This window comes from Hyaena hyaena, unplaced genomic scaffold (assembly GCF_003009895.1).
Source record: "Hyaena hyaena isolate Hyena2069 unplaced genomic scaffold, ASM300989v1 scaffold_1560, whole genome shotgun sequence".
Lineage (NCBI taxonomy): Eukaryota > Metazoa > Chordata > Mammalia > Carnivora > Hyaenidae > Hyaena > Hyaena hyaena.
In genome coordinates, this window is record NW_024082180.1 from 234,284 (window position 1) to 251,059 (window position 16,776).

At 39.8% G+C, this 16,776-nt stretch overlaps 1 gene segment (V, D, J or C); it reads right to left on the minus strand.

Moving 5' to 3' along the window:
• Window positions 1-1,739: 1,739 nt before the first annotated feature.
• On the minus strand, window positions 1,740-3,468 carry LOC120225985. The segment is given in 3 exon segments: window positions 1,740-1,799; window positions 2,980-3,290; window positions 3,390-3,468. Coding segments are annotated over 3 exon segments (417 nt in total).
• Between the last annotated feature and the right edge of the window lie 13,308 nt (window positions 3,469-16,776).

Sequence of the window (16,776 nt, forward strand, 5' to 3'; positions counted from 1 at the left end):
TGAATCTGTGGACCTGAGACAGTTCTAGTCAGGGTCAAGAGAGGCTCAGCTGGGACTTTCCTGCTTCTTCAGAAGTTACTTTCAGATGAAAATGTTCCTTCTTCCAGTCCCTTTTCGTGTCTGTATGTGGGCCTTGGGAATGCTGACACCAGGTCTGTACTTGTTGGGAGTCATCAGGGGTTTGGAAATGACATAGAATTGATTTTATATTTTTTTTCAGTTTTAAATTCTCAATGTTTTTTAATGGTTTATTGTCAAGTTGGTTTACATATAACACCCAGTGCTCATCCGAACAAGTGCCCTCCTCCATGCCCATCACCCCCCATTCGATACTGGAAGACCTCTGGTTTTCATATCTCTCATAAAATCTGCAGTCTCTCAGCTGCTTGGTGGCACCAAGTGATTTCACAGCACATTAGTTAACTTTTCTATTAGTGCACACTGCATTGTGTAGATGAATTAGGTAAGACCTTGAGTCAGTACTTGTGAGAACCCCTCACAAATAGAGTGAGACTATTTCCTTCTCATGTGTAACCAGCATCAGCAAAATTCTGGGAAACAAGGTTGGGACATAACTGGAAGACTATCCTCAGGAGCATTTTTATATGGACTATATCCAGCATCCACCCTCCATGGCATGTGAATATGCTTTATTTGTTGTATGTGTATTTGCTTCATGTTGTGAAGTAATTCCTTCACCAAAACCTCTGACCTTTCCAGTTGATGAAAATCTTCTTGAGTTGTGTTACCATCCTGAGTTGTACCAGCCATTCTATCCAGTGACTGAGGTGAGCACCTCACTGTAGTTTTCATAACACAACTCTGTATGATATTTCTCATACTCAAACAGCACACGGTTATCACATCCACAGTCGTCTGTAAAGGTGTAAAATACAGCACTCTTAGAGTAAAGTTACACAAAATCTCAGAAAGCATGGACTCTTTTTCCAAAGACATTCCCACTGGCTCTTACTGCCTTATGGTCCATGGACTCAAGAGCACATCACTTATCTCCCTATTACTTGGTACCTGAAGGGCTAGGAATGTAGAAATATTTCCTCCAATTCCAGCGTCTTCCCTATTGCATTCAGACGTGGGGACATTTTCAAAAGGATTCATGAATCATATCCACTCCTCTTACCTACAGGTTAAGAACATCTTTTTCTTTAACTTTAACACAGGTTCTTTTGATTTTTTCTACTAGCAAATTCAATATTTTGGAGAAAATGTCATTAAAAAAAAACTTCCCTTCAACCTCATTGAAGTAACTTATCAAGTAATTATCACCACAAATGCAGCAGGGAAAAGCCAGAGAGTCAATACTTGGGATCATGTGTCACTAAAGTCTTAGTCTATTCTGATTGCTGTAACTATGCTCACAGACTGGGTGGTTTTAAGCCACAGACACTTGCTTTGTCACAGTTCTGGAATCTGAGAAGTCCGAGGTCAAGGTGCAAGCAGATTTGATGTCTGGAGAGCACCCATGTCCTAGATCGTCCCTCCCCTGGCACCCCATATGGGACCAGGGGCAGGGAGCTTTCCTATTACTGGTGTATAAGGGCACTAATCTCATCATAAGATTGCCCCCTCCTGACCTAAGTGCTTCCCAAAGGCCCCCCCTCCTTTCCTCCTATCACATTGGTGTTAGGTTTCTACATGGGGATATTAGAGTACACACATTGAACTGATGTAAGCTCATGAGAGATCAATTAATTATTCCAGAGTGTTGGAAGGCTGCTTTAATCAAGCACCTCAAACTGAGGATTCTCATGGGTCCAGTAGAAGCTTCTGGTCTCTGCCTGCACACAACAAACACAAGAGCTTCAGAGCATGCTGGTGACCTTGGGGATTTGGCAGCTTTCAGCCTAGACACCGAGTAAGACCTCTGTCTATTTGTAATAGCTTTGTTATTGTGCACTTACATATAAACATTCTCATTTTATAGGGATTCAGATAAATTTCTACACATAATGGTCACTAATGTTCCTTTTCATTCATTTTATAATTGCACGTGGAATTAGTCATCAGACTGGCTTCCAATTTTCTTTACTGACACCATAATTCTCATTCTTCCCTCTGCTCCCACCCCACTCATAGGAAATGTCTTAAAGAATCAGTTCTCTGCCTTTAATGGTACTACTTTTCCACCACTAACTAGCCCACAATAAAATCCCTGGTTTGCTGTACTTTATTGAATTTATTAAAATATTTCTGACATGTATGTGACATTCCCTGACATCTAGAGATACCTCAATGAGGAGATGATACACATTACATTCTCTTGCTATGTATGTGTCTTGTCATCTGATTCAACAATTATACCAAGTTGGATGAGGGTCTCTCTGACTCTGGTGGTGTCAACTGAAATAGATGGTGCGATATGGTGTCCACACAATGACCAGCACTGGGGTCGTTCTTCTCTTGCTTTGGCTTATAATGTCCATGTTGCCTGATGTCCAGCATGCAGTTTATGGTGCTCCTCATAGCTCGTACACTGGGCAGTGTAGTGCTGGTTGTTGAGTACAACTGAAGCTTTTTATAGATTTAGCGAATTCACATCAGAATATCTATACTTAATTATCATTTAGGGAAACGATTAGGCAAGTGTCAGTGACATTCTGTCTTTTGTGCATGTAAATATAGTTTTCTCCTATTATAACTAATGTTATTATTCTGAGGCTTATGAGGTAGGAACAAATCATGATTCCAGAGAGACTCCCCTGAGGAAACCGCGTTACGGAGAGGAAGTCCCAAACTGTTACAGAAAATATGCATTTAACCTCCACCTGCACCTGCTCCTGGGGTGGAAAGAGTATTGTGGGTCTTGAGTGTAAACTGCTGACCTGAGCGCCCCCTGGTGACCTGAGTGTGCCCTGGTAAACTCAGAACCTCTTGGTGACTTGAGCATCTCCACATCCAAGCACCTCCTGTGTCCTTGCAGAGAAGTTTGTGTCCGGGCTCACACTGATAGCCCCTCACTGTGTCTCCAGCACAGTAATACACCGCCGTGTCCTCAGCTCTCAGGCTGTTCGTCTGCAGATACAATGTGTGCTTGGTGTTGTCTCTGGAGACTGTGAATCGGCCCTTCACAGAGTCTGCATAGATTGTGCTGCTTTCATCAGTATTAATATGTGAGATCCACTGGAGCCCCTTTCCTGGATCCTGACGGACCCAGATCATGTCATAGCTACTGAAAGTGAATCCAGAGGCGGCACAGGAGAGTCTCAGGGAACCTCCAGGCTTCACCAGGCCTCCCCCAGACTCCACCAGCTGCACCTCACACTGGACACCTGTAGACACAAGACATCCTGGTCAGGAAACTGCCACACATCTAGTGTTTCTCAATCATATCCACTCACATACTCAGTGTTTCATTCACCATGAATTACCTTTTAAAACAGCAACAAGGAAAACCCAGCCAAGCACAAACTCCATGGTGAGATATCTGTGTTCTGTCCTGATCACAGAATGGGACCACCTGGGACTCGCGGGGCTGGGGCTCCTCTCTCAGCTGTAGGGTTGGGCTTGGGCTGGTTTAATCAGCACAGGGATGGCCCTATTTGCATATCCTCTGACTATATAGTTAATACTTGACATAGAATCCTTAGAAGGACAGTGAAGCAGAGCAGGTTGAGGGACCAAAGATAGTTCGGTGCCATGATATCTTTCAGAAAATTGTGATTTCTTATTTTGTGATTTTGCTGCAGTAAATATTTAACACTCAATACATTCCTTATTTTCTCATAAGCACCCAAACTTGTGATAAAGGTACCAATTTACCATATTGTACAGGTGAACAGATATATATTGCAGCATAGAGGGATTGGGCGAGTGTCCAAGAGCACATATGAGGTGAGGGTGAGCCCGGCACCTGCCATTTACTCCCCATTATAGGACCCACCTGCTCCCCTGAACCATCTCCAGGACAGGGTTGAACATGCCCAGTGAGGTTTGTAGGTTCCTGACCTTCTGGAAGTCCCAGTAAACTGAAGTGTGGAGATGAGGTATTTTCTATCACAGGGAAGTGGATATATGGAGAAGCCTTGACAGAGACACACAGAAGTGATGGAGACACTGGAGTTTTCAAAAACTACAAGGGTCATTTACACATGATCTCTCTGTGGACATCAATGGAAAGCCTCAATATAAATAAAATGGTTAAACTTTGAGTAAAATATTTTAAAGCCAGAAAATTTGAGATCAGAAAGGAAGCTTTTATTTTAAAATGTTTCGTAATCTATTAAATGGAGATCATTGTTCTTCTAAACTCACATTTATTGTGACAATGATCTAAGATATATTTATCCCAGTGCCTGACACTGGCAAGTTTGTTATTCTCATTATGATGGCTCATTCCAAACAGGGAAGAACTTGTGTGTTTCCACAGTTTTTACAAACTCTTTCCTGTGTTCATGTAGAAGTTTGCAAAACATGGGGCTGAAAACCTCTGAGAGGAGACCAGCCCTCAACCAACTTCTTGCCCTGGATCATGAGCTCCTTGGTTCCTGAGTTGTCCCTGGTGGCTGTGAGTGCCCCCTAGTGGTCCTCGTGCAATTGTTGTTTCATAGACCCCTTGCAGAGATACAGGGACTCCTTTTTTCCCCTTCCCATTTATCCAACATGCAAGGGTGAGACCCTTCCAGCTTGAGCAATGCAGGCCCTCCTTTACAGAGGATACCTCCTCCCACTTATCTCCCATCTCTGACACCTCACTCTGACCTTTGCCTATAAATCTCCAGCTATATTTTCTGTAATCGTAGATGAGCCAGAATCTTGAGTGAAGTCTTCTTTATCAGGCAGAAGAACTTTTTATTTAAAACTGAAGATAGGGGTGCCCGGGTGGCTCATTAAGTTAAGCGCCCAGTTTGATTTATGCTCATGTCATTATCTCACAGTTCGTGAGTTCAAACTTTTTGTCAGGTTCTATGCTGACAAAGTGGAGACTGCAGGGATTTTCTCTGCACCTCCCCTGAGCGCGCTCTTTCTCTCTCAAAATAAGTAAACTTAAAAAAAGAGCTGAGAGAACAAAATAAAAGATATTTGGACTCACAGAATTGTACTTTAAGGAAACTGTGATTAAAATGCTAATCTTCAAATGTGTATCAACTTTAAGAAAAAGGAAAGGTCAATCTCAGACAGAACAACAGTACAGAATTTGGACTCTGAGAAAGAAAACAGTCTGAGGCTTTAAACCTAATGGACGTTGCCCTGATGGATATGAAAATTATTTACTGTTGGTGATGCCTTTCTAAATTACATTTTATCTCTTCTGAAGCGGGAACTTCAGTATATGTTATATATGCTTCCCCTGAAGGTGTACTTATAAGGAGATGTTTTTTCCCCCTAGAGATCAGATTGAGACAATGGAAAGGGTTTCACCCCTGGAGGAAGGTACACACAGTCACCACACCTGATGTATAGTTAGATTTGGGGCTTTAGAAGTGGTGATATTTGGGCTGGAATCAATGTTTAAGAGATTGAAGTTTGGGGATATTTCAGGTTTGGAAATGTGAGTTTCATTTGGGATGAAGGTGAAATTTATAGGGATCAGTATGGACTGTGGTCGTCTGTGTCATTCTTGAGCCTATGCATGATATCTAATGTGGCTAAAAGTACTTTGTCACATTTGATTTATTTAGAGATACTTATATTACCACCTTAGCTGGAGCTCAGGAAAGACAGGGGCAGTCACCACCTATCCATCTTGGGCTTGATGATGGGGTCCCTGAAGACACTACATCTGTAGGAGAGGACAACCTGAGAATTGAGGGACAAAACCCCTCATCACCAGGCACAGCCACTTTCCTGCATGAAAATCGTGTCTCCTTCTGATTCTTAGTGTCTAACTGAACCCAGATGGACACATGTAGATGCTCCCAAACTCCATGAGGTGGAGAGAGACTTTCCAGGTAACAGTAAGTAAATAAACATAAAGGAGTGTTTGCCATTGAGAAAGCACTCCTGGACCTGGCATTCACCTGTTATCTGTAGCCTTGATTGGATGATGTGGGACACCAGCCAGTGGAGGTTGGAGGCAGCCCTACAAACTGGGCTCTGGGATTAAGACCCAGAATCCACAGCTCCCCTCAAAGCTGACTGTATTGAGGCCCAAGGGGTAAGTCATAGGAGGTCCCTCACCTGAGGGGTAAGAAGTTCTTGCCATCTCAGTATGCCCTCAAACCTCTGAGGTCTCACCCTCCAGATGTTATACAGTCATAGGCTCTATTGTATGGGAAATGTACCACCTCTCAGTAAGGTGAGGGTTGACTGCTTGGGCTGGGAGTCTTCCTTGTGACCTTATATCTGTTATAAACCTCTGCTGTCTTCTGAGAATGAAAACAAAGGTCCTCTTTCCATGCAATTAAAACATAATAGTGTGCCCACATGTTCCCAATTATTTTGGATGAAATTGTCCTCAGTCTGAGAATTCCCTTCAGACGTAGGTACTGGAGTGCATGGATGGTGTCAGGTGGTGTAGATCAGTGGAACAGCACATGGTAAACATACATCCTCAAGCCTGGGGTTGTTCCTCAGTGAGGAGTGGGAAGTACAAGAAAAAGCCAGCTGACACTTGGGCATACTTCCTGAGTACCCAGAAGCATCATGTGTCATTTAGCCTGGTCCAGGAGCACATGATGACTTCATACAGGCTGGATGTGGATGCCAGGTGCCTGGACGGACTGTGCATGAGGTGTGGGTACAGAGGAAGTGGGAAGGACAGTTGGGGTTTGAATTCCAATCCATATGACACCACCATGGGGAGTATGTTAGCTAATTAGTGTCCACTCCCAGATAGGGATAAATTTGGTAAATGCAAGAAGTTAGACTCACTACCTTAGATTCCAATCAATGTGGCAAAATTTCTCCCTTTTTTTTTTTTTTGCATTTTTAAAGTCTGAAGATTTTATTTATTTACATCTTTGTTAGTTAACATATAGTGTAGTATTACTTTCAGAAACACGATTTAGTGATTTATTATATCAACACACAGTGCTCGTCACAACAATTGATGTACATAAGGCCCATCACCTGTTTAGCCATCTGAATCGGAATTTTTGTATCATTTGGTTAAATACCTAGTAGAGCAACTGCTAGGGTATAAGGTAGTTCTATTTTAACATTTTAAACTGTTTTCCAGGGTGTCTCCACTACTTTGCATTCTGACCAAGAGTTTAAGAGGGTTCCTATTTCTCTGCATCCTTGCCATCATATCTGTTGTTCCTGAGTTGTCAATTTTGGGCATTCTGACAGATGTTTGATGATATCTCATTGTAGTTTTGATAATTTGTTTTTCCACAATGATTAGTGATGTTGATCGTCTTTTCATATGTCTGTTCACTATCTGGATTTTTTTTGGGGGGGAAATGTCTATTCATGTCTTCTGCCAATTTCTTCCCTGGATTATTTGTTTTTGGGTGTTGAGTTTGTTAAGGTCGTATAGTTTTTGCATACTAACCCTTTATCTCATGTCATTTGAAAATATCTTCTCCCATTCTGCCAGTTGCCATTTAGTTTGGTTAATTGTTTCCTTTGCTCTGCAGAAGTTTTTTATCTTGAAGTTCCCATAGTTCATGTTTGCTTTTGTTTTCCTTGCCTTGGGAGACATGTCTAGTAAGAAGTTGCTCCAGCCAAGATCAAAGAGGTTGCTGCCTGTTTTCTCTTGTAGGATTTTGATGGTTTCCTGTCTTCCATTTAGGTCTTTCATCCATATTGAATATATTTTTGTGTATGCTGTAAAAAAAAGTGGTATAGTTTCAATCTTCTGCATATCACTGTCCAGTTGTCCCAGCATCATATGCTGAAGAGACTCTTTTTTTCCATTCAATACTCTTTCCTGCTTTGTCGAAGATTGGCTGACCCTACATTTGAGAGTCTATTTCTGGGTTCTCTATTCTGTTCTATTGATCTATATGTCTGTATATTTTTGTACTACTACCATACTGTCTTGATGATCACAGCTCTGTAATACACCTTGAAATCTGGAGTAGTGAATCCTCCTGCTTTGGTTTTCTTTTCTTTTTCAATATTGCTTTGTATATTCATAGTATTTCTGGTTCTTTACAAATTTCAGAATTGTTTGTTTTAGCTCGGCAAACAATGCTTGTGTTGTTTTGATAAGGATTGCATTGAATGTGTATATTGCTTTGGGTGATATAGACATTTTAATAATATTTGTTTTTCCAGTCCATAAGCATGGAATATTTTTTCCATTTTGTTGCACCTTGTTCAACTTCCTTCATAAACTTTCTGTAATTTTTAGAGTATAGATCTTTTTTTAAACGTTTTGTTTTAATTTATTTCTGAGAGACAGAGTGAGAGAGAGAATGAGCAGGGGAGGGTCAGAGAGAGGGAGATACAGAATCTGAAACAGGCTCCAGGCTCTGAACTGGCTGTCAGCACAGAGCCCGATGTGGGGCTCGAACCCACAAACCATGAGATCATGACCCAAGCCGAAGTCGGATGCTTTTTTTAAAAAGCTATAATTTACACTTTATTTATTTTTTCTTAAATAGTTTATTGTCAAGTTGGTTTACATATAACACCCAACAAGTGCTCATCCCAACAAGTGCCCTCCCCCATGCTCATCACTCCCCTTCCCCTCTCCCCCAGCCCCATCAGCCCTCAGTTTGTTCTCAGCATTCAAGATTTTGTGCTGGGAGAACTGGACAGCAAAATGCAAAAGAATGAAACTAGACCATTTTCTCACACCAAACACAAAAATAAAATAGGACGTTTAATCGACTGAGTCACCCAGACGCAGATCTTTTATGTCTTTGGTTAGGTTTATTCTTAGGTATCTTATGGGTTTTTGGTGCAATTATAAATGAGATTAATTCCTCAATGTCTCTTTTTGCTGTTTCATTTGTAGTGTATGGAATTAGAGTCAGTTTCTTTACATTTACAATTCTTCACAGTTTCTTTACATATACTGCAACTTTGCTGAATTCTTGTATCAGTTCTATCACTTTTTGGCTGAATCTTTCAGGTTTTCCACATAGATTATCATGTCATCTGGAAAGAGTGAAAGTTTAACTTGTTCATTTCCAATTTACATGACTTTTATTTCTTTTTGTTATCCGATTGCTGAGGCTAGGACTTCCAGTACTATTTTGAACAACTGTGGTGAGAGTGGACGTCCTTGTGTTCCTGACCTTATGTAGAAAGCTCTCAGTTGTTGTTGTTGTTTTTACCATCAAGGATGATATTCACAGTGGATATTTCATATATGACCTTTATGTTGTAGTATATTCCATCTATCATTACTTTCTTCGTGGCTTTTATCAAGAAAATATGCTGCATTTTGGCAAATGCTTTGTCAGCATCTGCATCTAATGAGAGGATCATATGGTTCTTATCCTTTCTTTTATTGATGTGATGTATCACGCTGTTTAATTTGTGAATATTGAACTACCCTTGCAGGCCAAGAATAAACCCCATTTGACTGTGGTAAATTATTATTTTAATGTATTGTTGTATTCAATTTGTTAGTATTTTGTTGCGAATTTTTGCATCCAGGTTCTTTGGGGAAATTGTTCTATAATTCTCTTCTAACTCGTCCTGTTTCAATTTTGATAGTTCATATGTTTTTAGAAATTTATCCGTTTCTTCCAGATTACCTAACTTGTTAGAATGTAATTTTTCATAAAATATCTTATAATTGTCTTTATTCCTGTGGTGTTATTTGTGATCTTTGCTCTCAAATTCATGTTTTTATTTATTTTGGTGTTTTCTCTTTAGCTTTCGAATAGTTTGGCTAGGGATTATCAATTTTATTAATTCTTTCACAGAAGAAGCCTATAATATCATTGATCTGTTTTACCATTTTTGTTTGTTTCTATAGCATTTATTTATCCTATAATCTTTTGCGTGTCGCTTATTCATCTGGCTGTAAGCTTCAATTGTTGATCTTTCCTATACTCTTTCTATGTAATATGGTTGTGTATTTGAGATTTTTCTTCTTCTTCGTGTGTGTGTGTGTGTGTGTGTGTGTGTGTGTGTGTGTGAGAGAGAGAGAGAGAGAGAGAGAGAGAGAGAGAGAGAGAAGAGAGAGAGAGTAGCCTGTATTTGCTATATACTTCTCTCTTATAAGCTTTTTGCTGAATCCCAAAGGATTTGGACTGTAATGTTACATTTTCATTTGCTTTCATATATTTTTTTATTTATTCTTTAATTTCATTGTTAACCCATTCATTGTTTAGTATGATGTTCTTTAACCTCCACATACTAGTGGTATGTCCAAAATTTTACAATGTGGTTTACTCCAAATATCATAGCATTGTGATCTGAAAGCATACATGGTATGATCTCAACCTTTTTGTACTTATTTGTACGTAGGGCTAATTTGTGACCCAGTGTGTGATCTATTCTAGAGAATATTCCCTGTGGACTTGAAAAGAACGTATATTCTGGTGCTTTAGGATGGAATTTTCTGAATATATCTGTTAAGTCCATCTGGTCCAGTGTGTCATTCAAAGCCATTGAGTCCTTGTTGACTTTATGCTTACATGATCTTTCCATTACTGTAAGTAGGGTGTTGAAGCCCCCTACTATCATTGTATTATTATTAATATGTTTCCTTATGTTATTATTAATTTATTTAAATATTTTAGTGCTCCCAATTTGACATCATAAATATTACAGTTGTTAGATACTCTTGTTGGATGGAACTCTTTATTAATGTGTCATGTTCATTTTCATGTCTTGTTACTGTGTTTGTTTTACACTCTTGTTGACTGTTATGAGTATGGTACTACAGTTTTCTTTTGATGTCCTTTAGCATGATAAATTGTTCTTCATCCCCTCACATTCAATATACAGGTGTCCTTAGGTCTCAAATGAATCTTTTGTATGCAGCATATACATGGGTCTTCTTTTTTTAATCCATTCTATTACCCAATGTCTTTTGATTGAAGAATTTAGTCCTATACATTCAGAGTGATTACGATAGATATGATTTTAGTTCCATTGTGTTACCTGTAAGGTGATTTCTGGAGATTTTCTCTTTTCTGTTCTTGTCTTTGTTCCTTTTGTACTTTGTTTCCCACTCAAGGACTTGCCTTTAATATTCTTTACAGGGCTGGTTTAGAGGTCAAACACTCATTTAGATTTTGTCTGTCTGGGAAACTCTCCTTCTTATGAATGACAAACTTCTGGATAAACTATTCTTGGCTGCCTATTTTTCCCATTCAGCACATTGAATATACTATGACACTCCCTTCTTGCCTGCCAAGTTTATGTGAAGAGATTTCCTACTAACTTTATTTGTCTTCCCTTCCTAGTTAGGGACTTCTTTTGTCTTGCTGCTCTTAAGATCTTTCCTTTATCTCGATATTAGGCCAAGTTCACTATGATGTGTTTTGGTAATGGCCTGCTTTTGTTGATTTTGGTAGGAGTTGTCTGTGCCTCCTGGATTTGGATATTCATTTCCTTCTCTAGGTTAGGGAAATTTTCACCTATAACTTGCATAAATAAACTTTCTGTGCCTTTTCCCCCTCTCTTCTTTTTTTTTTTTGGTGGGGGGAACTCCAATGAAAAGGATGTTATTATGCTTTATGGAGTCACTGAGTTCCCCAAGTCTGCTCTCATAATCTAATAAATTAATTTCCTTCTGTTTTCTGCTTTATTGTTTTCCATAATTTTGTCTTCTATATCAGCTGTTCCTCTGCTGCTTCCATCATGTGGTCATTGTTTATAGTCAGTAACACATATCATTGACAGTGTTTTTTTAATTTCACCCTGACCAGTTTTTAAGTTTTTTTTTTTTTTTGTAGTAAGAGTATCATTGATGTCTTCTATGTTTTTCTCAAGCCCAGCCAGTATCGTTATCATTGCTGTTTTATGTTTTATGTACTGTTTCAGGCATATTCCTTATAGTTGTTTTGATTAGATCCCTGGATAAGATCTTTTCTTGTGTTCTCTTTGGAGACAAAATCCTCCATCTTTTCATATTGTCTACGTCTCTATTTTCTTCTATGTTTTAGAAAAGCCTGTTATGTTGCCTGCGTCTAAGAGTAATGGCTATATTAATAAGAGATCTTATACTGTCCAGAGCCTGGCAGTTCAGAAAGGGTTTCTGGTGTGTGCTCTGTGCACACTTTTGTTGTCCTGTGGCTGCTCTTTCTCTCAGATCATCCCTCTGCAGAGTTTCTCCTTGCCTGCATTGGGGAGTATTTGGATTTTGTCCACTGTGTTGGAAGTTTTAACTAGTTGTTTTTTGATCTGCTTGTTAAAAGAGGCTAGACGCTATTCACCCTAGAGATGAGGTTTTGTGGTACTCTATGGTTAGTGAACCTGGTGCCTGGGGGTTTGTGCTGGTCTTCTGGGGGAGGGGTACACTGCTGCTATGGTTCCCAGACACTCTTCCCCTAGCAAGAAACACCTGGGGAGGGCAAGGGGGTAGGGATTGGTGTTATGGGCTTAAACCTCCACTGAGGGACGCTGTGCTTTTCACTGAAGTCTGCCCATGTTGATGCGTTGGAGAAAATAATGGCTTTAGTCCATTCTCTCATCCCTGAGGTGGGAGTTCCCGCCATCCCTGATCTAGAAGCCTTCACAGAGCATTGAACAAACTTCCCTCGTGTGTCTCGGTCTTCTGTCAGAGTCCTGCCTTCATCCCATTTGAATCCAAGTCATCTGCCCACGTGACCATCTGGCGTTCCTGTGTTTTATCTCAGGTGCATTAGCTGTGTTTCACAACTCCAAATTGTAGGAACTCAGTGTGGCATGCACCAAACTGATCCTCTGTGAGAGTGTCTCACCATGCTGTAGCTGGTGTGGGTTTGTCTCACAAGGACAGTTACATGAAGTCGTAGGGGCTTGGAGTTCATGGTGAAGAACAGCATAAACTGGAATCCTGGCTAGCTGCCCTCAGTAAAGTCTTTTGTTAAAATGAACAGAGTATTGTGATGGTGCCTGTCAGCTTTCCTGTCTCACGAGAGGCAGTGTCACCTCTCCCAAATGTACTCCAAGAAGGGGACCTGTCTCTTCCCATGTGAAAAGGGATCCTCAGACCACATTGCCCACTCCAGGGAGCACTGCTATGCCCACCAGGCTGCACCTGGTGATGGTGCGGACTTCTAAACCTTCAGTCTTTGAGATCCACTGCTTGTAAAAATCACAATAATCAGCCTCTCCAGTTTTCCCAGTCAGTGGTATTGGGTAGTATTTTTCTTGTGCTATCCCCTGCATGCTGTTCTCTCTCTCTCTCTCTCTCTCTCTCTCTCTCCCTCCCTCCTTCCTTCCTTCCTTCCCTCCCTCCCTCCCTCCCCCACCCTCTCTCCCACTGTGGTCAGTGTTCCCTCCCCTCTGTAGCAACAGGAGTAATTTTCTCCCTGAAATCACTTCCTGCACCTCTTCCCTTCCTCAGTACAGCTTATTTACTCTCTAGTGGTGCAGTTTGTACTACCACTCCTCAGACTGATTTCCTGTGTTCAGAATGTTTTGATAATTATCTGGCTGTGTTCATGGGACAAGGCAAGCACAGGTCCTCCTACTACTCTGTTATCTTCTCTTCTGCCTAAATTTATCCCATTATACCTAAACTATAGCAACATATTAAAGTTGTTCTAAAACTTTAAAATATTTACAAATATATGATGGTAGATTTTCTATGTCAGTTGCTAAAAATGAGATTTTTTTAGGAAAAAAACACACTACATGACATGTAGCATCTTAAATGTTTTGAAGTGAAAGTGCAGCAGTAATGTTGAGTTTATCCATCACATGATTTCAATCTAAGTCACCTCCAATGGAATCTCATTTATTCCACTGCACTTGACATTGCTATCAGTCCTTCCATGCTCTGTGACTCAGGAACGTACCTTGGTTCTGTCCCTCATAAGATACTATCTGCAGCTTTTCATGACTTCCCTGGGATCACTGATTTAATTAAGTTGAGTTTAGGTTTGGATAATATAATAATATTTACAATTTGTTATGTTCTTTTACTCTCTCAAGTAGAAAGCAAATAAACAGAAGGCTAACTTAGCAAAATTTAAAATACATCAAGTAAATTGTGAAAAAGCAAAATATAAATATAAGGAGTCTACTCTGAAACCATACAAAACAAGCTATAAAACCTTAAAATCTAAGAATTTGTTATATAGCACACTAAAGCCACTGTATATACTACAAGAGAAGGAATTTCCATTATTTTTTAAAGTTATTTTAATGTTTATTTATCTTAGAGAGACAGAGACAGAGTGTGAGCAGGGGAGGAGCAGAGAGAGAGAAACACAAAATCCAGAACTGGCTCCAGGCTCTGAGCTGTCACCGCAGAGCCTGACACGGGGCTCGAACTCACTAACCATGAGATCATGACCTGAGCCTAAGCCAGATTCTTAACCGACTGAGCCACCCAGACGTCACAAGAGATTTCCATTATAGATCATTTAGTAACTACTCAGTTTCATTGAAGTGGTAATTAGTAAATCCATGAAAGATATCAACTTTGTTTAAAAGAAAATTACCTCCTTTTTCTTCTTCCTCATTGCCTGAACTGGTCATCTCATCGTATTTTTTTTACTCTGGGACAGAGTAATACACCATGGGTTCCTCTGGTTCCCAGTCTATCAGACTCAGAAAGACTTGCTACACCATGTTTTTTGTGGCTCTAGCTTGCAGAGGACAGGCCCTGGGACTTCTCAGGCTCCACTATCATATGATCTTCATGTGCATATTTTATCTTCCATTCAGGTTTTTTGATTTTCTCCTATTTCAGTTTTGATAGTTTATATGCTTCTAAGAATTTATCCATTCCTTCCATATTGCCTAATTTGCTGGCATATAATATTTCATAGCATTCTCTTATAATTGTAGTTCTGTGGTGTTGGTTGTGATCTCTCCTCTCAAATTTGTGAAATTACAGCTGGAAATGAATGAGAGTTCTTGTTGCTCTACATCCTTATTGGTATTTGGTATTATAAGTCTTTTTGAATTTTAGCCATTATCAGTGTATGTATAGTGGTATCTTATGGAGACAAATATATTAATATAGAATATTTGCCTCATTCTAGAAGAGTTCATAAGTATGAGACCATATTCTTGGAGACATTGCAGAGATTATCACCACCATCTTGGACGTTTATGATGTAGAAGTTGTGATGCTTACCACATACCTATTCATCTTTCTTATTTGGGCCACACAAACAAAAGCTCTGGAAGACTCCTGTAAGTAAATAACAGTGCTTGACTTTAAAATTGTGGAATATATACTTGCCATTATCTGCACTTCTTGACTCTACTCTTGAGAAGTAGCTGTAAGCCTGTTCCAGGATCTTAGAAACTAGAGGTTTAAGCCTGGGTCACAAGGTTACCATGCACAATGAGATGTACATCTTAAAGATGGTATTATTTGAATAACTAAGCCATAAAGTTGTGCATTCAGAATGACATTCTGTCATCAAATGGAAGAAGTGATGGAGTCTTAAGAGATGCTGAAGATACAAACAGGTTCCATGAAGTAGTTTCACAAATGTCCGTCCTCCCCAGTCTCACTCCACCTCTTTCCTTTCGAAACTTGCCCATATGGCCTCATAAGGAGAGTCCTACAATTAATTGAAAGAGGAAGAAAAAACTTGATCCTGGTCCCAGTAGGTTCTGCATGATATTCAGGCACCACTAAAGCTGGTAGTCACTAGAAATATCCACCCTGAAGCATCTGGCTTTATAGAATAGAGACATTTACTCCTGAAAATATGATTGCCTGGTGCCAAGTTGAAATCTTTCAGTAATGAAGGTGTTGGTCATTTTAGAAGGTAATGGAATATGTCAAACTGTGGTCCTTGCCGGCATCAAGAAGAATACAGACATGGTAGAGGAAGAGGATAGTTATCAATACCAGTTTTCATTCTTGTATGGCTACAGAAATGAGGACGGTAGCTGTCATTCAATTCCCCCCCCCCCAGGTTGTTCTGTGAAAATGTGTGTGTGTGTCTTTCTTTTTTCCGACTCCGCTTTCTTTGCCAAATAACATAAGAAGTATTCACTTTATACAATTGCGTTTAAGAATTCATAATTTCACATCATGATGTTTCAGTTATCGGATATTAATGAGAAGAGCAAACATCTCACGTGAGATTCATCTCCTCTTTAGGGAAGAGGAGAGTATACTATTGGTTGTATGACATCTAAGGTGAAATTATGTCCTTGGTATTTGCTTTATATGCAGAATTAGTGTGATTTATGGACATGCATGTGGATTCCCAAATTTACAGGAAGTTGACTTGTCATGGTTAACTTTATGTGTCATCTTGAAGGAATCATGGGTGTCCAGATAAAATATTGTTTCTGTGGTTGACAGTGAGGTTGTTTCCAGAAGAGTTTCGTATTTGCATTCATTTGCATTCTGTGTAAGTGAGCATCATTGAATCCATTAAGTTTCTGGATAGAATAAAAGGAAAAGGGAAGAAAAATTTCCTCAATTTTACTTCCTGTGCCCATGCTTGAGCTGCAACATTTGTCTCCTGTTCCTGGGCTGAGAGTTACACCATAAGGTTCCCATATTCTCAAACGAGACACTAGTTCAGAATCAGACAAATTATACCACTGGTTTTCCTGTTTTTCCAGCTTATGATAGTAGATCATGGGATTTCTTAGCCTATTTAGTCATGGAAGCCAATGTGCTATGTGTTCTGCTCCTCAAGAAGACCCTGACTAATACATAGAGATGCTTAATAACTTGTTTTGAATAATTAAAAAATGTCGTAACACATATAAATTTCTGAGAAACAAAGGGCCATAAAAAAGTTGCCAAGAACAAACTGAGGGCTGATAGGG